Source organism: Notolepis coatsorum, assembly GCF_963971535.1.
Source record: "Notolepis coatsorum genome assembly, chromosome: 2".
NCBI classification, from domain to species: domain Eukaryota; kingdom Metazoa; phylum Chordata; class Actinopteri; order Aulopiformes; family Paralepididae; genus Notolepis; species Notolepis coatsorum.
The window spans coordinates 60,313,549-60,338,305 of record NC_140166.1 but is presented as its reverse complement, the minus strand read 5'-3'; the positions used below and the strand labels follow the sequence as shown (position 1 = coordinate 60,338,305).

The 24,757-nt window shown below is 44.5% G+C and overlaps 1 protein-coding gene across 1 annotated transcript in view; it reads right to left on the bottom strand.

Annotated features, from left to right (window-relative positions):
* The window catches only part of nae1 (nedd8 activating enzyme E1 subunit 1), a 53,073-nt gene extending 32,541 nt beyond the window's left edge, over window positions 1-20,532 (bottom strand). Inside the window, exons 1-13 of the mRNA XM_084307676.1 lie at window positions 20,467-20,532; window positions 17,970-18,073; window positions 17,815-17,875; window positions 17,687-17,717; window positions 16,900-16,971; window positions 14,491-14,570; window positions 14,244-14,353; window positions 13,014-13,123; window positions 11,141-11,203; window positions 10,941-11,004; window positions 10,346-10,437; window positions 8,657-8,716; window positions 5,750-5,883 (exon numbers count right to left, since the gene is read on the bottom strand). Of these exons, the coding sequence (XP_084163802.1) occupies window positions 5,750-5,883; window positions 8,657-8,716; window positions 10,346-10,437; window positions 10,941-11,004; window positions 11,141-11,203; window positions 13,014-13,123; window positions 14,244-14,353; window positions 14,491-14,570; window positions 16,900-16,971; window positions 17,687-17,717; window positions 17,815-17,875; window positions 17,970-18,073; window positions 20,467-20,519 (1,034 nt within the window). The 5' untranslated portion in view covers window positions 20,520-20,532. The remainder of the gene's footprint in view (window positions 1-5,749; window positions 5,884-8,656; window positions 8,717-10,345; window positions 10,438-10,940; window positions 11,005-11,140; window positions 11,204-13,013; window positions 13,124-14,243; window positions 14,354-14,490; window positions 14,571-16,899; window positions 16,972-17,686; window positions 17,718-17,814; window positions 17,876-17,969; window positions 18,074-20,466) is intronic.
* Window positions 20,533-24,757: the final 4,225 nt, after the last annotated feature.

Below are 24,757 nucleotides of genomic sequence, written 5' to 3'. Positions count from 1 at the left end.
ATTCCAATCTGGCTTCAGAACATCCCACTCCACTGACACATGCCTTCTCTATTTGAACGACCACATCAAGCAAGAGGTGGACGCGGGCAAATACTGCGGCATGGTCATGCTAGACCTACAAAAGGCCTTCGACACTGTCAATCACACCATTCTGATTGACAAGCTAAAAGCAATTGGTTTTGATAGTTTATCAGTGAGCTGGATACAATCCTACCTGGAGGGGAGAGAACAGATGGTGGAGTTAAACGGTACCCTATCCCCCCCCCTCACAGTGAACTGTGGTGTTCCACAAGGAAGCATACTAGGACCACTACTGTTCCTAATTTATGCAAATGACATGTCGTCAGCTTGTGACTGCAACTTGTTCCTGTTTGCGGACGACTCAGCCCTGCTGGTCTCTGACAAGAACAAGTTACAGGTTGAAAAAACCCTCAGCTCGGAACTAGGCAAAATCTGCATATGGCTCGCCGACAACAAACTATCATTACACATGGGCAAAACAGAGTCCATTCTCTTCGGTTCAAATAACAAACTCAGCAAAACAGACGGCTTCTCAGTTACAGTGGGTGACAATATTGTCACAAGGAAAGATGAAATTACCTACCTGGGTTCCATCCTTTCCTGTGACAAAATGGCATCCAATGTAATAAAAAAAAGTCAATCAACGAACTCGATTCTTGTACCGGATCTCCTCCCTGGTAAACAAGAATACCCTGAAGACTCTGGCAGGAGCACTCATTCAAGGGTACTACGACTATGCTTGCACCTCATGGTACCAAAGCACCTCAAAGGCACTAAAAACCAAATTACAAACATCTCAAAACAAACTAGTCAGACTACTGCTTGACCTGACTCCTAGAACCCACCTCACCCCTGCACACTTTGCCAACCTAGGATGGCTTAGAGTAGACAACAGAGTACAGCAACTTGCAATGGGCCTGGTCTACAAGATACACTACACGACCAAGGTACCCATGTACATGTCAAAATACTTCCCAAAGGTCAGTGAATACCAGAATCACAACACCAGAGGGAGCTCCACAAATCATGTAAAACCCAGATTCGGCTCAAACAAGGGACTAAACACGTTTCGCAATTATGCCACAACAATGTGGAACGCCCTACCCAAAGCTGTAAAGGAATGTAAATCACTACCCACCTTCAAAAACACTCTCAAAGAACACCTACGGGAGACTGCAATTCAAAACTGGCCCCTACAAATGTCCTAACCCAGTTGTACAATAAAGACCAAGCATGGCTTTGTCAGTATTCCAATGTACAGCCCCACCCAACCCCACCCCACCTACCCAACCTCCTCCAATGTACAGTTTCCATGTCAAATGTATGTCAGTATTCCAATGTACAGTGTCCCCCCCCCCCTACCCAACCCCCCCCCCCCACCTCCAATGTACAGCCCCACCCCACCTACCCAACCTCCCCCAATGCACAGTTTCTATGTCAAATGTATATACTCTTCTTCTGGATTTTTTTAGTATCACAAACAGTACTGTATTTGAAAATCTGGTATGTCATAAATGTATAGATGTAGCAGTACTGTCTATCTGTATGTCATGTGTGTCATATGATGAATTGAAAATGGGGGACCCTGATGGAAACAAGACGAAAGTCTTTCTCAGGTCTGCATCCTCTTAACAATTGTATGTATTGAGCTGTACTGTACTGTACCCATTCTGCAATCTGTTAATACATTTTTCAATCAATTCAATTAAATCAAACACACGCCCTGTCACTATGCTCTGGCCCCCTACATACAATATACTGTACATACGCCCTGTCACTATGCTCTGGCCCGGCCCCTACATACAATACCAGACATGCTTCAAGTAGTCGCTTTACCCACCTCTGCCTAGAACCAACGCTCTAAAGAAAACTGCAATGTGTAGAGCCATAACATACTGGAATAGGATCCCATTACATATCATACAGGACGGAAAACAAGGACAGTGTTTCAAAAAGAAACTTAAAAGGAGCCATAATCCGGAAGGAAATCAATATATTGTCATGCATGAGTGTAGCTGCAGCCATGTTATATCCAAACTTAGTTTACTTTGTGTGTGTGCGTGTGTTTTCTTAAAGGTATGGTGAAATGGATTCACCTATGACCTTTTGTTTTATTTTCTATTGATTATGTATGTGATATATGACTGATTTACACTGAATGTTTCATATTTGTATGTGTATATCTGCGAGGACCCCAGGAAGAATAGTCAACACGTTGATGATGACTAATGGGGATCCTAATAAACATAAACATACAATACATATAGGGCTAGATCCACAAAGAATGGATTGCACGGAGCAAGTTGCACCCTTACTTACAATTCATTATGAATTGAAAATGGGGGACCCTGATGTGAACAAGACAAAAGTCTTTCTCTGGTCTGCATCCCCTTAACAATTGTGTGTATTGAGCCGTACTGTATTGTACCCATTCTGCAATCTGTTAATAACATTTTCATTCAATCAATCACCGTGCAGATTGATTGATTGAATGGACATTTTATTGCCTTGTTTTTGGAATACTCCCGGTCGCAGGTGAGGAGGATTTGACGTCAATTTTAGCTTGATCCTGCAAGGCTTTTGTACCGATCGGGCTGAACCGGAAGAAACTCAATGTCAAATGACTATAGTATTGTATCCATGGCTATTGTTGGGAGCCGAAATACTTGATTGGACTTATTGCTATTTATGTTATGGTTGATGGTTATACCTATAGAGGAAAATTTATGGAATATTGAAAGAAGTGATTTATTGGTTTATATAAGTTATGCAAATCACAATAATATGCTATGGATAAGATACGAGTTATGATTGCAGAGTGTTTAGGTAGGTCTGGCTCCCTCTTGGGGTCAAGCCCTGCTATTACAGAGCCAGGCAGGATCCTTATTAGGGGAACCGCTCGCACCTGGGAATAGCCAAGTTATTAGGATATACCTGGTTGGAGACTGGGGAGCGGACACAGTATTTCTACCGCAAAATACAGAGAATATAAGACTCAAATCATGTTTAATTTAATTGTTTTATAAAGGCAAGTGGGCCAAACTCTTTCTTTAATGATTTGTGAATAAATCCCTTTGTTAATTGGAAACAACGGACTTTTGGTTTTTGGATGGCGTGTCGTCAGCCCCGCTCAGAGTGGCCGTTTGTTCACTACGGCTATAATATATAGAATATAGATTTAGCTCAACAAACAGCGTGGCAATGCTACTGTACCACAGGACACGGCTAATCCCCGGTGGTCAACGAGTTAAGAGGCTTGGATAGAGGGGAGCTCCAGTAGCTCACCATGTATAGAGTGTGCCGAAGTGCCCAGCGACAAGGATATGGCACTAGGGGAGCTGCACCTGGAGAGAGTACTCGGGGTGCAGTGGAGCGTGGCGGCGGACGAGTTCCAGTTCCGAGTGACCGCCAAAGAGAATCCGAGTACCCGACGCGGAGTCCTGTCCACGGTCGCTTCGGTATACGATCCGCTGGGATTTGTGGCGCCCTTCATCCTGGGAGGCAAGCAGATCCTACAACAGATGTGCCGGGACAAGCTCAGTTGGGACGACCCGCTACCCGATGACCTACGACCACGGTGGGAGTGCTGGCTCCGAGACCTCCACAAGCTGGCAGGGGCGAAGATTCCAAGATGCTACGTGCCATTAAGCTTCAAGGTTCAGCACTACGAACTGCACCACTTCGCCGATGCCAGTATGGACGGCTATGGAGTGTGCTCGTACCTTCGAGCAGTGAGTAATTCAAACGAAGCCCACTGTACCTTAGTAGTGGGAAAATCAAGAGTCGCTCCCACTAAGGTCACAACCATACCCAGGCTCGAGTTGGCAGCAGCGGTGTTAGCCGTCCGCATCAGTGATATGCTCAAGAAGGAACTGGAAGTCGAGTGCCTACGAGAAGTATTTTGGACGGATTCCAGGGTTGTACTGGGGTACATCAATAACGAAGCCAGAAGGTTTCACGTGTTCGTAGCAAATCGCGTAGAACGAATCAAGCAAAGCACCGATGCTACACAATGGAGGTACGTGGCGTCGGAAGACAATCCAGCCGACCATGCTTCAAGGGGGCTCGCAGCAGATCCACTGATAGCCTCTAACTGGGTCTCCGGCCCAGACTTTCTTTGGCAGGACGGGCTACCAAGCGGAGAAGGCAAGGTGGGAGAGATTGCAAGTGACGACCCGGAAGTTAGGAAGGCCCAAGTGCTCACCACAGGGGTGAAAGAAGTCTGGCCGCTGCTAGAGCGCGTACACAAGTTCTCAGACTGGTCCAGACTGGTGAAAGCTATCGCCAGACTCCAGCGCCACGTAAAGGAAAGGAAAGGGCTCCAGCCAAAGTCCTGTGAAGCCACCAGCCTAGAGGAAAGAAGAGAAGCGGAGCTAACCATAATCAAGATGGTGCAAGGAGCAACCTTTGTGCAAGACATACTGGCACTCCAGAGCCAACAGGAGAACCCATTCAAGGGCAGAGCCACTACGCTGCACCGGTTAGGGCCATTCCTGGACGACCACGGCGTCCTCAGAGTTGGCGGACGCCTAACGCACGCCGCCCTAGATCCACAGGTGAAGCATCCAGCTGTCCTTCCAAAGGACAGTTATGTGTCGGGCTTACTCGTCAAGCACTATCACGAGAGAGTGCACCATCAAGGACGAGGGATGACCATGAATGCACTCCGATCCAATGGTATATGGATACTCGGCGGCAGCAAAGCAGCATCATCCCATATCTACAAGTGCATTACGTGCAGGAAGTTCAGACGATGCACGGAACAGCAGAGAATGGCAGATCTCCCGGAGGAACGCATGGAAACTGCGCCGCCATTCACCTACTGCGGGATGGACTGTTTTGGACCATTCCACGTAAAGGAAGGCAGGAAAGAGCTAAAGCGTTACAGATTGTTACTTACATGCATGTGTTCCCGAGCCGTCCACATCGAAATGCTCGATGACTTGACCACGGATGCCTTCATTAATGCGCTGCACGCTTTCATCGCCATTCGGGGAAACGTACGCCAGATAAGAAGCGATCAAGGCACAAACTTCGTTGGCGCACGAGGAGAGTTCGCTAGAGCACTGAAAGAAATGGATCCGGAAGAGTGCAAGGAACTTGGTGCTGCGTCACGGATCTGGTTGACTCCGAGTTCGATTCCCGGACCCGCCGTCATTTGCCGAATGTCTTCCCCTGTTCTCCCTCCCGTTTCACCCTGCATCTGTCGGTCATGCTTGACCAGAAAAGCGATAAACGCTAAAAAATGAAGTAAAAAAAAAAAAAAAAAGGCTTGGATAGAAAGCGGCCTCTACTATACTACACTTTAGGGCTGTCCCCGACTAAGGATTTGGATGGTCGACTAGGATTGGCCAACATTTGCCGTTAGTCGACTATTGGTAGACTTAATTTTTTTTTTTGAAAAATAAAGAATTTAATATTTTTTTTTTTTTTTTTTTTTATCATTCCATTTGGGCTGTGGGGGGGGGGGGGGTGCTTAATGTCTGAAGGAGTCGACTGAAGGCTCCTTGTCCTCTGCAAAAGCATGCAATTGGTCCACTGATGGATACATCTTGATATTTGTCTAGTCTAGTGTGTTCATTAGACGGGTGAAATCCTCTTTCAGTGCCTCTGTGCCTGTTTTCGTAGGCAGTTAGCCTCTGGTATGCGTGCCATTAGCGTTAGCCACGCTTCTAGGCCTCTTTCTTTTGGAAAGGGTTAATAGGGGTCACAGCCCTACTACACTTACACGTTCTGCAGCTGGATGAACTTCCGAGAGTCGGCCACCATGTCTGGGATGGAGCCCCTCAGCGGGAGCCGGCCGTCGCCCTCGTTCTGGACAAACTCCCTGACGGCGCGCAGCATCACCCAGAAGGGCGGGCTCTGGTGGTGGGGAGACACATCGCGGAGGACGGACACACGTAGGCAGACACGTGAATACTTTAATAACCCTTTCACTACCAAACAAATGAATACTTTGTTTTAAAGGGTTAACCGTCTGTGTGTATTGTCGTCGCAGTGAAAGGGTTAACCGTTTGTGGTAGTGTGGCAGTGAAACCAAAGGGTTAACCCCCCTTTCACTGCGACAAGACATACGGTTAACCCTTTCCCCACTGCCACGCGACAACGGGTTCGCCCCTTTCACAACCACTAACAGAAGGTTAACCCTTTCACTACGGTTAACAGTCTGTAGTGTGGCAGTGAAAGGGTTAGTTAACCTTCTGTAGTGTGGTAGTGAAAGGTTAACCTTCTGTAGTGTGGTAGTGAAAGGTTAACCTTCTGTAGTGTGGTAGTGAAAGGGTTAACCTTCTGTAGTGTGGTAGTGAAAGGTTAACCTTCTGTAGTGTGGTAGTGAAAGGTTAACCGTCTGTATTGTGGTAGTGAAAGGGTTAACCTTCTGTAGTGTGGTAGTGAAAGGGTTAACCTTATGTAGTGTGGTAGTGAAAGGTTAACCTTCTGTAGTGTGGTAGTGAAAGGGTTAACCTTCTTTAGTGTGGTAGTGAAAGGGTTAACCTTCTGTAGTGTGGTAGTGAAAGGGTTAGTTAACCTTCTGTAGTGTGGTAGTGAAAGGGTTAACATTCTGTAGTGTGGTAGTGAAAGGGTTAACCGTCTGTAGTGTGGTAGTGAAAGGTTAACCTTCTGTAGTGTGGTAGTGAAAGGTTAACCTTCTGTAGTGTGGCAGTGAAAGGGTTAACCTTCTGTAGTGTGGTAGTGAAAGGTTAACCTTCTGTAGTGTGGTAGTGAAAGGGTTAACCTTCTGTAGTGTGGTAGTGAAAGTGTTAACCTTCTGTAGTGTGGTAGTGAAAGGTTAACCTTCTGTAGTGTGGTAGTGAAAGGTTAACCTTATGTAGTGTGGTAGTGAAAGGTTAACCTTCTGCAGTGTGGTAGTGAAAGGGTTAACCTTCTGTAGTGTGGTAGTGAAAGGTTAACCTTCTGTAGTGTGGTAGTGAAAGGTTAACCTTCTGTAGTGTGGTAGTGAAAGGTTAACCTTCTGTAGTGTGGTAGTGAAAGGGTTAACCTTCTGTAGTGTGGTAGTGAAAGGGTTAACCTTCTTTATTACATGGCGTTTTAACATTCGCCAAAATGCTTGATTGTGATTGGTCACAATAGCGCTCGGTTGCCCCTGACAGCGGTAAATTATTTCTCGATAATTCACCGCTGTCATGGGCAACGCGCAATAATGACCGCTGTTAGGGGCAACAGAGCGCTATTGACCAATCCCAATCACAAAAGCTAAGCATTACCATTAGTGAATATTTACAAGTAGATGATAGACCGTGGTAGTTGTGGACATGTCATTAGGTGGTATGGTCAGAGAAGAACATGATCATATGACCAGACTCCAGCTACGCCAGGGCATCTACTGGCACCTAAACCCAGGCCATCTACTGGCACTTAAACCCAGGCCATCTACTGGCACCTAAACCCAGGCCATCTACTGGCACCTAAACCCAGGACATCTACTGGCACCTAAACCCAGGCCATCTACTGGCACCTAAACCCAGGCCATCTACTGGCACCTAAACCCAGGCCATCTACTGGCACCTAAACCCAGGCCATCTACTGGCACCTAAACACAGGCCATCTACTGGCACCTAAACCCAGGCCATCTACTGGCACCTAAACCCAGGCCATCTACTGGCACCTAAACCCAGGCCATCTACTGGCACCTAAACCCAGGCCATCTACTGGCACCTAAACCCAGGCCATCTACTGGCACCTAAACCCAGGGCATCTACTGGCACCTAAACCCAGGCCATCTACTGGCACCTAAACCCAGGCCATCTACTGGCACCTAAACCCAGGCCATCTACTGGCACCTAAACCCAGGCCATCTACTGGCACCTAAACCCAGGCCATCTACTGGCACCTAAACCCAGGACATCTACTGGCACCTAAACCCAGGCCATCTACTGGCACCTAAACCCAGGCCATCTACTGGCACCTAAACACAGGCCATCTACTGGCACCTAAACCCAGGCCATCTACTGGCACCTAAACACAGGCCATCTACTGGCACCTAAACCCAGGCCATCTACTGGCACCTAAACCCAGGCCATCTACTGGCACCTAAACCCAGGCCATCTACTGGCACCTAAACCCAGGCCATCTACTGGCACCTAAACCCAGGGCATCTACTGGCACCTAAACCCAGGCCATCTACTGGCACCTAAACCCAGGCCATCTACTGGCACCTAAAGCCAGAACAAATCTACTAAAATCTTCTGTGACTTACAGAGCTATCATGGAATGGAACTCATTGCCAAGCTACTTCGCTGAAATATAATACAAAACGACTTTCAAGAAGACATTTAAATACCATCTACTAACGAGCATGCACTGAACCCTTATGGCATAGCGGTGAAAACCAATTGACCGCTTGTTAATTGTATTTGTGTCGACGGCAGCGAGTGCTGCTCCGGAAGCACTATTTATTTAATTTTTATACTTTATACTGATAGGTATCTTGTACGCCGTCATCCTTAACTGAGGATGAGATTGTTAATGATGTTGTTAATGATGAAATGTCATGACTATTGTTGTATTGTTTTAAGTGTCGGACCCCAGGAAGAGTAGCTTTTGTCAAGTGCGAAAGCTAATGGGGATCCTAAATAAACATAAACAAAGAGAAACCCCTCAGCAGCAATAAACGCACCTGTGAGGTGATGCTGTTACACTGTTCACTCTTGAAGAAGTCCTGCACCGCACTGGGAATCTACAGGACGAGAGAGAGAGAGGAGTTACTAGAGAACTGACACTGGAAAACAGCTCCATCTAGTGTCAAGGAGAGGGAACAGAGTTTTGAAGCAGAGGGATTGATTGATTGATTGATTGAAAAGTTTATTAAGAGATTGCAGAATGGGTACAGTACAGTACAGCTCAATACATACAATTGTTAAGAGGATGCAGACCTGAGAAAGACCTTCGTCTTGTTTCCATCAGGGTCCCCCATTTTCAATTCATCATATGACACACGACATACAGATAGACAGTACAGCTACATATATACATTTATGACATACCAGATTTTCAAATACAGTACTGTTTGTGATACTAAAAAAAATCCAGAAAAAGAGTGTATATACATTTGACATAGAAACTGTGCATTGGAGGAGGTTGGGTAGGTGGGGTGGGGCTGTACATTGGAGGTGGGGGGGACACACACACTGTACATTGGAATACTGACATACATTTGACATAGAAACTGTACATTGGAGGAGGTTGGGTAGGTGGGGTGGGGTTGGGTGGGGCTGTACATTGGAATACTGACAAAGCCATGCTTGGTCTTTATTGTACAACTGGGTTAGGACATTTGTAGGGGCCAGTTTTGAATTGCAGTCTCCCGTAGGTGTTCTTTGAGAGTGTTTTTGAAGGTGGGTAGTGATTCACATTCCTTTACAGCTTTGGGTAGGGCGTTCCACATTGTTGTGGCATAATTGTGAAACGTGTTTAGTCCCTTGTTTGAGCCGAATCTGGGTTTTACATGATTTGTGGAGCTCCCTCTGGTGTTGTGATCGTGGTATTCACTGACCTTTGGGAAGTATTTTGACATGTACATGGGTACCTTGGTCGTGTAGTGTATCTTGTAGACCAGGCCCATTGCAAGTTGCTGTACTCTGTCGTCTACTCTAAGCCATCCTAGGTTGGCAAAGTGTGCAGGGGTGAGGTGGGTTCTAGGAGTCAGGTCAAGCAGTAGTCTGACTAGTTTGTTTTGAGATGTTTGTAATTTGGTTTTTAGTGCCTTTGAGGTGCTTTGGTACCATGAGGTGCAAGCATAGTCGTAGTACCCTTGAATGAGTGCTCCTGCCCAGAATCTTCAGGGTATTCTTGTTTACCAGAGAGGATCACATTGACCATAATTCACGCAGCGGCCATTTTGCTCGTGTCGCGCTCGGGTTGGGATTCCTTTCCAACCTGCGACACTAAACCATCCATCCACTTTCATTGCACACACATCCACATGCACACACTCACTTTAAAAAAAAAACGCACCTTTAATATTCACTTTAGACACTTCAAACACTACACCATATTTTATCCATTTATTACAAAAGGATTTGCACTTACATCCATACCTTATTTTTGCATACAAAAATTTAAAAAAAGTTAGCATTTTTGTACCTCGTCGTTTGCATTTTGTACTTTGTTTTTCTAGATTATATATTTTGTATAGTATTTGGACTTTATTGTTTTCACTTTTTTGCACAATCCCAGGGGGCTCATTTCACTGTAATGCACTTTATATGTGACAAATAAAACAAAACTTGAACCTGATGACATAAGAGAAGCAAAATGGCCGCCATGTGAACACAGTCGATAAGGCACAGTGTCTTGGATCCGGTACCTTGGTGGGATTGAGAACGGTGTTGACGGCCTTGACGGCCTCGTCAAAGTTCTCCTCGTCCTCGGGGACTCCACTCTCCTTCTTCAAGATCCCTGAAGGAAGGCAGGAACACGCAGAAGCAAAGCCTTACATTAACACACCCCTACTGGACTATATACTTGCATAAACAATCAAAACATACCCGTTCATACTTCGCCGATTCATACTCTTTACACATAACTGCCCAATTGCACAGCCCTGCTAATTATCCCATTGTATTGTTTTTCATTCTAATTAGTGTATATACTTAGTTTATACAATAGAATTGTACTCTTTATTTACAGTTGTACAGGTCTATATTTGATTTCATAATTATATTGTGCTTAACTTAGTTCATATTTAATAAAATTTTACTCCACCTCTCTACTGTATTACCTGTACTGTAAAGTCGCTTTAGTCGACACTAATGTCGCACCGAAAACGACCAAAGCAAATTCCTTGTACGTGAAAAATACTTGGCAATAAACACCTTTCTGACTCGGATTATTCTTGTAACCACACAAAGTCCGCCGACGGGGTCCATTTTAGGCAAATAAGAAGCCGTGGAATGAAATACCTTGCCGGAGGAGTTGTCTGAAGGCCTCCTTCTCTTTGTAATTTTTCGGTAGTTGACCGTTGTGCTACAAAAAAAAACACAAAAGCGCAACGTACCGTTTTATTGCCGCGGCCAAAAGTTAACGACGCACAGAAAACAGTTTGCCGCAGCTCGCAGGCAGAGACTTTGCGTGACCGAGGCTGATTAAGTAATTACTTTACCTCGCTGGACCATTTCTCCAAGTATTTGGCAACGAGGATGATCCACGGCGTGTGGCTGTGATCCTACAGAGGGGGGGGGGGGGGGGGGGGGTCAGTTATGTAAACCTAGCAGTCAGACATCAAGGTACGTACACAACACAGGGTTCAACACAGACATCGCAAAATGAAATTAAAGGACGTTCAAGTACTTTTCTAAGCACTATTTTTCATTAAAAAAAAAAAGGCATTTAACCCTTTCACTGCCACACTACATAAGGTTAACCCTTTACTATCACACAACAGACGGAACCGTCTGTCGTGTGATGGTAAAGGGTTAACCTTCTGTATTGTCACAGTGAAAGGGTTAACCGTTTGGTAGTGCGGCAGTGAAAGGTGTAGTGCGGCAGTGAAAGGGTTAAAAGGATACAATTCAATTTTAAATGCATTTTTTTTTTTTTTTATATATATATATATATATAGAAAATAAATCTGATCCAATATTTATGGCTTAAAAACCAATTTCCGACAATTAGTTAAATTATTTATGAAAAGAAATTCTATTTCTTGATTCAGAACAATTTTATCATGGATGAACAAAACATTCAATGCGAATGTTTGATTTTAATTTCAAGGAGTTTTTAAGCACCTTGTTAAAAAAAAACAGTTTTCAATGAATGAACCAGGCCCTGACTTTTTTTTGGTAAAAAGAAAATCAAGCACTTTAAGCACTTCAAGGACCTCGTGCGAACCCTGACAACACACACACACCCAGGACAGACGTGCACCTTCTTCTCCATGCTGCCCAGGAACCCTGACAACACACACACACACACCCAGGACAGACGTGCACCTTCTTCTCCACGCTGCCCAGGAACCCTGACAACATGCACACACACACACACCCAGGACAGACGTGCACCTTCTTCTCCACGCTGCCCAGGAACCCTGACAACATGCACACACACACACACCCAGGACAGACGTGCACCTTCTTCTCCATGCTGCCCAGGAACCCTGACAACACACACACACACCCAGGACAGACGTGCACCTTCTTCTCCATGCTGCCCAGGAACCCTGACAACATGCACACACACACCCAGGACAGACGTGCACCTTCTTCTCCATGCTGCCCAGGAACCCTGACAACATGCACACACACACCCAGGACAGACGTGCACCTTCTTCTCCATGCTGCCCAGGAACCCTGACAACACACACACACACACCCAGGACAGACGTGCACCTTCTTCTCCATGCTGCCCAGGAACCCTGACAACACACACACACACACCCAGGACAGACGTGCACCTTCTTCTCCATGCTGCCCAGGAACCCTGACAACACACACACACACACCCAGGACAGACGTGCACCTTCTTCTCCATGCTGCCCAGGAACCCTGACAACACACACACACACACACCCAGGAGAGACATGCACCTTCTCCTCCACGCTGCCCAGGAACCCTGACAACATGCACACACACACCCAGGACAGACGTGCACCTTCTTCTCCATGCTGCCCAGGAACCCTGACAACACACACACACCCAGGACAGACGTGCACCTTCTTCTCCATGCTGCCCAGGAACCCTGACAACACACACACACACACCCAGGACAGACGTGCACCTTCTTCTCCATGCTGCCCAGGAACCCTGACAACACACACACACACCCAGGACAGACGTGCACCTTCTTCTCCATGCTGCCCAGGAACCCTGACAACATGCACACACACACACCCAGGACAGACGTGCACCTTCTTCTCCATGCTGCCCAGGAACCCTGACAACATGCACACACACACACCCAGGACAGACGTGCACCTTCTTCTCCATGCTGCCCAGGAACCCTGACAACACACACACACACCCAGGACAGACGTGCACCTTCTTCTCCATGCTGCCCAGGTCGTAAGACTGGACGTGGTCCGTCAGTTCACCGAAGGGCTCGGCCAACCTCAGGTCCTCCAAGGTTTCGTCCGGGTGCGACTCGATCACTGAGGGAGAAGACGCACCGAGATTAAAACCAAAGCTCGGCCTGTGAACCAGAATTAACCGTTGCATTTCCTTGACCAAGTGTTTTGTTTTGTTTTATTTGTCACATATAAAAAGGTACATGTACATTACAGAGAAGTGCTTGGTTCTGCATAAGCCCTAGGCATGTCCCCGACTAAGGGTTTGTATAGTCGACTTCGATTGGCCAAACATTGCCGATAGCCAACTGGTAGTCGACTAGTCACCCCCGAATCATTCCATTTGGGCTGTGGGGGTGCTTAATGTCTGATTTAAGTTAAATCACAGCCCAATCAGACATTAAGTACCCCCACAGCCACAGCCACAATGGAATGATTTTTTTTGCATTCGACTGAGAGATTGGCAATCGACTACGGCTCCTTTCGATCGATTAGTCGACTATTCGAGGTCAGCCCTAATAAGCCCCCTGAGATTGAATGAAAACTTTATTAACAGATTGCAGAATGGGTACAATACAGTACGGCTCAATACACACAATTGTTAAGGGGATGCAGACCAGAGAAAGACTTTCGTCTCGTTTACATCAGGGTCCCCCATTTTCAATTCATTGTATATATATATATAGATTGTGCTTCATACAGTAAAAAAAAAAGGTTAAAGAATAAAGACCAAACACTATACAAAATATACAATATACAAAACCAAAAGTAGTACAAAATGCAAACAAAATGCTAAAAATTAGGTAGAGATGTAGCGCAAATCTTTTAGTGATACATAGATATCAGATAAAACGTGGTGTACGGTTAAAAAGTGTTTCAAGTGAATTGTTAAAAAGGTGAACGCTTTAAAGTGAGTGTGTGCAATGAATGTAGAGTGGATGAGTTGGTGTCGCATATTATAGAGCCAAGAGTGCATTTGTGTGCAATAAGATTTAGAAGAAACGTATTCATCTAATAGATCCGATAGGATATCGACGTCGATGACATCAGCATTATCGGGTGCACGTCTCGTGTAGCCAATCACCTGTGTGCTCCCTCCCTACTAGTCTCATGTAGCCAATCACCTGTGTGCTCCCTCACTACCAGTCTCATGTAGCCAATCACCCGTGTGCTCCCTCACTACCAGTCTCGTGTAGCCAATCACCTGTGTGCTCCCTCACTACCAGTCTCAAGTAGCCAATCAGGCCGTAGCTTCTGCAGACCAGGAAGGGTACGCTGGCGCTCCACAGCACCGAGCCCAGCCTCAAACACGTGCTGTTGATGAAGAGAGACAAACAAGAAAACCCTTTGATACACAGATACGTTTTCTGCAAAAAATGATATAAATCAATTTCATAGAATCCTAGAAAGCTACTCAATGAACAGGAATGATAATAAGCCCTCTTCTCTACCTCTCTGGCAGCTGGACACCGATGACCAGGGAGAACCTGTGGAAGAACTCGGGGTCGTTGTCCAGGAGCTTGTCGGGGGTCTACAGGGGGCGAGAGATCACGGAACACTTCTGGTCATTATCAGAGGGATAGATAATGAACGATGACGCCTCAGGGGTGGGAATCACCAGAGGCCTCACGATACGATACCATCATCACGATACTTGAGTCACGATACGGTAGTATTGCGATTCAAAATATATTGCGATATGCTGAGACGTATTGCGATTTATTACCTTTTTTCCAGCTGCAAAGTAAAACGTTGTCAACATGTTTTATCTAATCAAATAAAGTTTTCAGTCTGTTCGTCTCACTTCAATCATTTTTATTGCAGAACATGGTGTTTTCTCAAGCAGACAGATGTCAACACTGTCATCTGTGTTGCATGTACCTGACAAACTGAACTGTTTGTATTACAGTCATATTCCAACTTAACTGAATGCACACATGTGCGTGGACTACTGTACTATTACAGGTATTGAAATGAACAATGCAACTTCCTTATATATATATATATATATATATATATATATATATATATATATATATATATATTAAAAAAAAGATTAATAATACAAAAATAAAAAATTCACTGCACCCCTATTCACGGCATCACGTTACAACCATGTTAGGGGTGGAGCGGTTCACAAAATCGACGGTTCGGTTCGTATCATGGTTTTCGGTTTTCGGTTCGGTATACGTTGTTTTTTATTTCAAATAAATGTAACACTCTAAAAATAGTAAAATACCATACATCAACATAAGATATATAGCCAAAAAAAATTCCAACTTTTCAGTTATTCTCAAGGACGTAGTCGTGCAAAAACGGAAAGAACGAGGCCGTTTGACATCAGGCACATTATTTTGACAGTGATGGTTAGAGCTAGGAGAGATGTTGGTACAGCAAGAGGGGAGGCATTGCTGATTTAAACATGCTTCTCATTTATTTGGTAAAAAAAAAAAAAGGTTTACCTTTAATAATGTTTGGCACACAAAGACCGAACTGACTGAAAAATATAGGCAACATTTGTCAAAGTATTAACTCGTCAATATACCCCCCCCCTTCCCCACTAATTGAACTGGTGTCGTGGAGTCACTTAGTTAGCTTGCGGCTAAAGTTAGTTAGCTCGTAGCTAACGTAACGTTATTTAACCGAACAACACACACATGCCCCCGAATGCGTACCGTTCGGTACGACCTCCACGGTTCGGGGCATGTGTGTATTGTTCGGTACCCGGTTCGAATGCGTACCGTTCCACCCCTGGTTGGTGTTATATACATTTTCAGTAGGAGGGTTTCCTGACTCGAAGTTTAAGTTTATTTATTTTTTACCCAGGGACAGTGCACATTAATCAACATCTTCAGTTTCCACATCAATGTGAATGTGCCAGAGTTAGCTAATGAGCTCGTTTCCATCTGTAGTCCCTGTCTAAACATGCATGTCTGTATGGTGTGGGGAGGAAACCAGAGTACCTGGAGGAAACCCACACGAACACAGGGAGAGAACATGCAAACTCCACACAGAAAGGCCCCCTGCTGGGGGTTCGATCCCACGACCTTCTTGCTGTGAGGCAGCAGTGCTGACCACCGTGCCGCCCTAGTGACACACATCATTCCGGACGCCTTCTTCTTAATATCCCATCTTTGTTTTCCTCTCTCAGCTGCACTGCAGAACTCCACCCAGACTTCACGATCCACCTGATCAATCCATAGCCATAAATCCATCCGACTGATCGAACTACCCTCTGACCTGCCGGCCGCTGAGCATTCGCCCTCATCTCGCATACATACTTAAGTAGTTTCTGGGTCGTTTTTCCTTTTTTTTCGATTTTAATATCCTATTCAATGTTCAATGTCAGGGAGCTGTATGTGTTGCCTGTAAAAGGCATACTGGGACTCCGAACGTGCAGTATCGAGCATTTTTACATAGCATGCTTTGCTCTTTAAATACTCCCCGGACATTTCTTCCACATCTATTAATCCCCTTCCCCTGCCACCATGTCACATCACAACATCCTAATTATTTTCTCCATATCTTTGCGAGAACCCCCCCCCCCCCCCCCCCCCCCTGCGCCGTTTTGCTCATTCTATCGCTTCATGAGGCGACAGTGGCTCAGGGAGGTAGAGCAGTCGTCTGGTAATCCAGAGGTTTCCCGGTTCGATTCCCGCAGCCTCCTGGGCACACCTTGCATTGGTCGCCTCCGCCGTCGGGTGTGTGAACGTGCGAGTGAGTGAATGGGTGAAGGTGAGGAACAAATTGCAAAGCGCTTTGGATAAAAGCTGCTATATAACGGTAAACTAACTTCATGCGTTTGTGTCATTATTGGTGATAGAACCCTGAACGGGTGAAATAAGGCGGGAACAACAGACCTCCTCAACGAAGTTTCCAGACACATCGCTGTTCAGTTCTTGCAGGAGCTCTGTGGCGGCCCGAGCTCTGCTCTGGAACAGAGAAGATGATGTAACATGAGATGCTGCAGTACAGAGACGGAGTGTGTTCACATAGGACAGGAGAATCAAAGAGAACTGTTAAAAGGAACACGCCAACATTTGGGGACATTAGCTCACCGTCTTCTCCAGAGAGAGAGACAAGAAGATAGATATCAGTTTCCTCTCTGTGCGTTCAGTAGAAAGCTATCTGGCTGCACGTTAGCCTAACTTAGCACAATGAATGGAAGCGGACATGACCGGTTAACCTGCGCGAGAGGTGTTAGTTGGACAATGCCTAGGCTAACTGGCCATGTCCGCTTCCATTCATTGTGCTAAGCTAGGCTAACGTGCAGCCAGATAGCTTTCTACTGAACGCAGAGAGAGAAAACTGGTATCTATCTTCTTGTCTCTCTCTGGAGAAGACGGTAAGCTAATTTCCCAAAATGTTGGCGTGTTCCTTTAAGCAACAGCTGTGATTGGAGGATAAAGAAAAGAGGACAGGGCTTGAGATAGGTTCACATAGGATAGGAGTATGAAAGAGATTGAGACGGAAAGAAAGAACATGTGTTTAAGAGAGAGATGCAAAATCATTGTAAAATAAATTGACCTATTATGAAGTCCCGCCCTCTTTTCTTGATCCTCCAATAACAACTGTTAAAGCAACCGCTGTGATTGGAGGATAAAGAAAAGGGGCGGGACTTGAGCTAGGTCAATGGGTAGAACATACCTTTCCTATGCTGCTGTTGCAGAGGAAAAAACTGCAAGAAAGGAACAATGTGCGAATCACTATCACAGACCAAGAACATAACTGTAGTAAAGCTGATTAATAACGTGATATTAAAACCACCGTCTTACTTGTTCCCAACATCTTCTCCCGACACTTTGTGTCCATCGACGATGGTGAAAGCTCCTACCCCTATGAAGAGAGAATCATCGATAATTCCACCACTAAACTGGCTTCTTCGTGAAGAAGACAAAGTAAAATGAACACTGTCGCCCCGTGAACTTACCTGGGAGCACAAGGTTCTTCAGTGTCTCGGTTCCCGTGGCGGTGGCGTTGATCAGACAGACGTGTGCGTTCTCGAGAGCCTCCTGACCGTGGTCACCCCACAGTCTGCACGCATAGAATATCATAACGTCATCGTGGGCATTATTAATATGGAAACATCATATGTTCAACCTCTTACGGTCCTTGTGCAATATTTTGTGTAATATTCCTTTACGATAAACCAGCTTTACTGGCATAAATTATCTAGCGTACAGAGAGCATGTTTTGTGTGGAACAACTCTAACGTAACGACCAACTCTCTCATAACTAAATATTAGCGACTCAGGTCCAGAGATGCAGCTTAGTTATCATCAGTATTCATCAGTATGATAAACTTCCTGGCTTTTTCCCTGTATGCAAAACCTTGATTTATTTTACTATAAGGCTGAAAGTATCCTTGTGTCGAGGTATCCTTAACAATTGTGTGTATTGAGCCGTACTGTATTGTACCCATTCTGCAATCTGTTAAATGAATGAATGAATGAAAACTTTATTTAACAGATTGCAGAATGGGTACAATACAGTACGGCTCAATACACACAATTGTTAAGGGGATGCAGACCAGAGAAAGACTTTCGTCTTGTTTACATCAGGGTCCCCCATTTTCAATTCATAGTGACATTTATGACATACACGACATACATGACATTTATGGCATAGGGACATACATGACATACAGGTATATAGTACTGTTACATTTGTGACATATACGATATGCAAATATACAGTACTGTTACCCATAGATCCTAACAGTCAGAGTATATACATATGATGGGGAGGGGACTGTACATTAGGAGGGGGTGGGTGGGTGGGAGAGAAATATACATAGTGGGGAGAGAGTATATACATATGGTGGGGAGGAGACTGTACATTAGGAGGGGGTGGGGGTGGGTGGTAGATAAATATACATACAGTGGGGAGAGAGTATATACATACGGTGGGGAGGAGACTGTACATTAGCAGGGGGTGGGTGGGGGGTTAGAGAAATATACATACGGCGGGGAGAGAATATACATACGGTGGGGAGGAGACTGTACATTAGGAGGGGGTGGGTGGGTGGTAGATAAATATACATACGGCGGGGAGAGAATATACATACGGTGGGGACGAGACTGTCTATTAGGAGGGGGTGGGGGGTTTGGACATTTACGGTGGCCAGTTTCGAATTGCAGCCTCCCGTAGGTGCTCTTTAAGAGCGGTTTTGAATGTGGGTGGGGATTCACATTCCTTTACAGCTTTGGGTAGGGCGTTCCACATTGATGTGGCATAATTGCGAAACGTGTTTAGTCCCTTGTTTGAGCCGAATCTGGGTTTAACATGATTTGTTGAGCTTCCTCTGGTGTTGTGGTCGTCCTTGTGTCTGTATCGAACTGAGAATCTGTGCACATAATAAACTATGTTTTCAATGTCTGTAAGCTCACTGGACTTGGTAAATTAATGTTCCACACAACAGCATGTATTGCCATCTAGTGACAGTTCACTACAAGCCCCAGGCAGCTACCATCTAGTGACAGTTCACTACAAGCCCCAGGCAGCTACCATCTAGTGACAGTTCACTACAAGCCCCAGGCAGCTACCATCTAGTGACAGTTCACTACAGCCCCAGGCAGCTACCATCTAGTGACAGTTCACTACAAGCCCCAGGCAGCTACCATCTAGTGAAAGTTCACTACAGCCCCAGGCAGCTACCATCTAGTGACAGTTCACTACAAGCCCCCGGCAGCTACCATCTAGTGACAGTTCACTACAAGCCCCAGGCAGCTACCATCTAGTGACAGTTCACTACAAGCCCCAGGCAGCTACCATCTAGTGACAGTTCACTACAAGCCCCAGGAAGCTACCATCTAGTGACAGTTCACTACAAGCCCCAGGCAGCTACCATCTAGTGACAGTTCACTACAAGCCCCAGGCAGCTACCATCTAGTGACAGTTCACTACAAGCCCCAGGCAGCTACCATCTAGTGACAGTTCACTACAGCCCCAGGCAGCTACCATCTAGTGACAGTTCACTACAAGCCCCAGGCAGCTACCATCTAGTGACAGTTCACTACAGCCCCAGGCAGCTACCATCTAGTGACAGTTCACTACAGCCCCAGGCAGCTACCATCTAGTGACAGTTCACTACAAGCCCCAGGCAGCTACCATCTAGTGACAGTTCACTACAGCCCCAGGCAGCTACCATCTAGTGACAGTTCACTACAAGCCCCAGGCAGCTACCATCTAGTGACAGTTCACTACAAGCCCCAGGCAGCTACCATCTAGTGACAGTTCACTACAAGCACTGCAGTGTTGTTGTTGATCTGGATGATGAGAGCTAACTCAGCTAGCTAGCCGGTCAACATGAGCTAACCCACACCAATAACAACAACAACAACACCAATAACTGCATCATGGAGAAGAAGCGTGACACGTTTAGCTATAAAAGCATTCTGCGTGTGAGAAACAGTTGTATGTTTTACCTCAGTTGCCGGTCGTATTTCTGCTCCCTGGACGCCTTGGCTGCTGCTGCCATGGTGCTGCTGCTGCTGCTGAGGAACCTGCTGTGATGTTGAGAACGGCGGATTCGACACAGACGCCTTTGTTTTATTTTTGTTCTGTTTTTGTTTTGCCATAGTTTTGTCTCTTCTACCCATGTAACGCGTCTTTGAGCACCTGGAAAAGCGCTATATAACATAGATGTATTATTATTATTATTATTATTATTATTATTATTATTATTATTATTATTATTATTGCAACCTTTCACATCCGTAGTTTCGCCACAGTCTCTGACCACTAGAGGGCGCTGTTGGCTTCTGTGTCAGTCTCACGGGAGTCGTCGGTTGAAGGCATTGAGGTTCGTGTACGTTTTGATAGTTCGTTTTTCGTTTCAAACGGAAGAAAAAAAACGGAAATACGAGGTGTTTTCCTATTTCCGTTTGAAACCAAAATCGAAAAAACGGGGGAAACTGAAATACGGAGCTGTTTTTCGTATTTTGGTGTGGGCCGATTTTGGTCCGTGTACGTTTTGATAGTTTGTTTTTAGTTTTTGATCATGTGAAGAATGGAGAACGGAACCACGTGAGAAGTACTTTTTTACAATGTAAAAGCCATGCACGATCTGAATGAATGAATGAATGAAAACTTTATTAACAGATTGCAGAATGGGTACAGTGCAGTACAGCTCAATACATACAATTGTTAAGGGGATGCAGACCAGAGAAAGACTTTCGTCTTGTTTACACCAGGGTCCCCCATTTCCAATTCATCGTAACATATATGACATACATGACATACAGATAGACAGTACTGCTACATCTATACATTTATGACATACCAGATTTGCAATTACAGTACTGTATTTGTGATACAAAAAGAGTCCAGAAAGAAAAGAGTATATACATTAGGCGTAGAAACTGTACATTGGATTGGGTAGGTGGGGGTGGGACTGTACATTGGAGGTGGTTGGGGGGGGGGGGGGGGGGGGGGGTAGGAGTGGGGGGGGGGGGGTTGGGTAGGAGTGGGGGGGGGGGGGGGGGGTTGGGTAGGAGGGGTGGGTGGGGACTGTACATTGGAGGTGGTTGGGTGGGGGGGGGGGGGGGGGGTGGGTAGGAGGGGTGGGTGGGGGACACTGTACAACTGTACAAACAACACTGTACATTGGATTATTGACAAGACCATACTTGGTAATTTACTGTACATTGGAGGGGGTTGTGTTCGGACATTTACAGGGGCCAGTTTCGAGTTGCAGTCTCCCTTAGGTGTTTTTTGAGAGTGTTTTTGAAAGTGGTTAGTGATTCACATTCCTTTACAGCTTTGGGTAGGGCGTTCCACATTGATGTGGCATAATTGCGAAACGTGTTTAGTCCCTTGTTTGAGCCGAATCTGGGTTTAACATGATTTGTGGAGCTCCCTCTGGTGTTGTGATCGTGGTATTCACTGACCTTTGGGAAGTATTTAGTCATGTACATGGGTACCTTGGTCGTGTAGTGTATCTTGTAGACCAGGCCCATTGCAAGTTGCTGTACTCTGTCGTCTACTCTAAGCCATCCTAGGTTGTCAAAGTGGGCAGGGGTGAGGTGGGTTCTAGGAGTAAGGTCAAGCAGTAGTCTGACCAGTTTGTTTTGAGATGTTTGTAATTGATGATTGATTGATTGATTGATTGATTGAAAACTTTATTACCAGATTGGAGAATGGGTACAGTACAGTACAGCTCAATACACACAATTGTTAAGGGGATGCAGACCAGAGAAAGACTTTCGTCTTGTTTACATCAGGGTCCCCCATTTTCAATTCATCATAACATAATATGACATACAGTCATATTGTGTAGAATAGATAGTGTAGATACAGTACTATGAGGGCCGACGTTCCACTCTACTGGTTAAAATTACTTACTCGTGAGTAGTACGTTCCTCCACACTGGAAAGCCGAAAATGTTCTAGAATGTTCGGCTATGACATCACCACAAATGTTCTAGAATGTTGTTCAATGGTCTAGAATGTTCGGCTATGACATCATCACAAATGTTCTAGAATGTTTGACCATGACATATACTGTGCCATCACAAATGTTCTAGAATGTTCTATTATGACAATTATATAATACAATAACCTAAATATATAGCTTTGGCTTAATTCTGCCATCCGGACACATGCAATTTGAAATATGATTATAGAATCTAGAATATCAGGCATAAAATGGTTATGCGATTAAAATGCGATTAATTAGATTAATGAATTACAAATCCTGTAATTAATTAGATTCTTTTTTTTAATCGCCTGACAGCACTAGTTAAAAGTCAAAGTCAACTTTGTCATTTTCCAATTTGTGCAAGACATACAGAAAAATTCAATTACGTGCCCCCCTTCCCACGGTGTATATAGAAAGAGACAATAAACACAAACGTAACATAGGACACAATATACAACACACAGGACTATGTATAATATAAACAGTACCTATTAAATTAATGAATGAATTAAAGAAGAGGTAAAAGAGAACTTAGTGTAAATATTCCTTAATTTGTGTCAACGTTATAAAAATCCTATTGTATTCAACAAATTAATTATGATACACCACAATGTGCCCTTTCTATATCTATTCTAAATCTATGGCCTTGCGATTCCACGGCTGCGCAATGCCGACAAGAGCAGGCGTTCCATCTCCTCTACAGAAACACTGACACTTCCATTCATTTAATGCAGGGATGTACACAGCATTTCACTTTCAACCAGGTATCTGATTAATTTAATGTAGCAATTAGTAGTTCACCCAGTCCTTGGGTACATACAGGTTTTGACCAGCAGATGGCAGCGACGAGGCAGCTCAGCAGAGAGCAGCTGAGCTCTCCCGTTTGATCAAATCCCAATGTTGACACTTGACAGCTATGCGACTGAACTAGGATATCTATCTGTATAACGTGCGTTTAGAAACTTTAGACAACACTATTTGGGACAGACCACACAGGCTATTTCCATATTATTAGGCTATTACTTCACATAAAAGATCATGTCTAAATGAAATGCACAAAACAAAAAATGTATGTATCATAACGTTACCCTGGTATAGATCTGCATGCATGTATTTATGTATTTTATTCATAACGTTATACTGTACATATTCGTTAACGTTAGATCGTGCATGGCTTTTACATTGAAAAACGTACTTGTCACGTGGTTCCGTTCTCCATTCTTCACATCAAAAGCTAAAAACGAACTATCAAAACGTACACGGAACAAAATCGGCCCATTATTTACTCCTTTTTTATCTCCATTTGATTCTGACACCGAAATACGAAAAACAGCTCCGTGTTTCAGTTTTTACCCGTTTTTTCGATTTTGGTTTCAAACGGAAATAGGAAAACACCTCGTATTTCCGTTTTTTCTCTCTCTCGTTTTTTCGTATTTCCGTTTGAAACGGAAAACGAACCATCAAAACGTACACAGACCCATTGAGAGCAGAACCACTGACCTAGTGGTATATTCATAAATTACAGTTATGATTGTCTCTCAAACCAGAACAAGTGTGCCGGTTAGGTTAGGTTATGTTTTACAAAAATATATAATATAAACATAGGCCTACATAAAAGCCAATTTTGTTAAAATGCTTAAATATAGCTGTTTTCCTCAGCAACAACAATGTTTATTTTTATTTATTTATTACGAAAATATTTGCACTATCATCCCTACATAATGTTTGCATTTAAAAAAAATCTGCATTCTGTAGTACTTCATTGTTTGCATTTTGTACTTCATTTTGTACTTTAGGTTGTACTTTAGTTTGTATATAGTATATTTTGTATAGTGTTTGGTCTTTATTCTTTTTACTTTTATTTTTTTTTACTGTATGAGGCACAATACACTGTAATGTACCTTATATATGTGACAAATAAAACAAACCGTGAAACTTGAAACTAGAACAGAATCTTTATACATTACATTGTTATTGTATCATGCATGCCTCTGCAATCTGAAATAAAATTGAATCAAATAAATATCGCTACTGTAATAATAGGCTGCTATAGAGAATATTATATACTGTGCAATTATGTGTCAAGTGAGACAGGTTCAGAGTGCATCATAGGTAGCTAATCAAGATATCGATAAGGGAGATTGAAATGGGGGCGTGTCAAGAAGGGATAATTGCCCTTCCCACCTCCTCACTGCTGCATATAAAGTCATCAATAATATTGCGCGCGTCGAGCTGACTCACATGTTGCGCCCAAAGGTGCAGGAACAGTAAGGCTCTAGTCTAGCATATCAAAGGAAG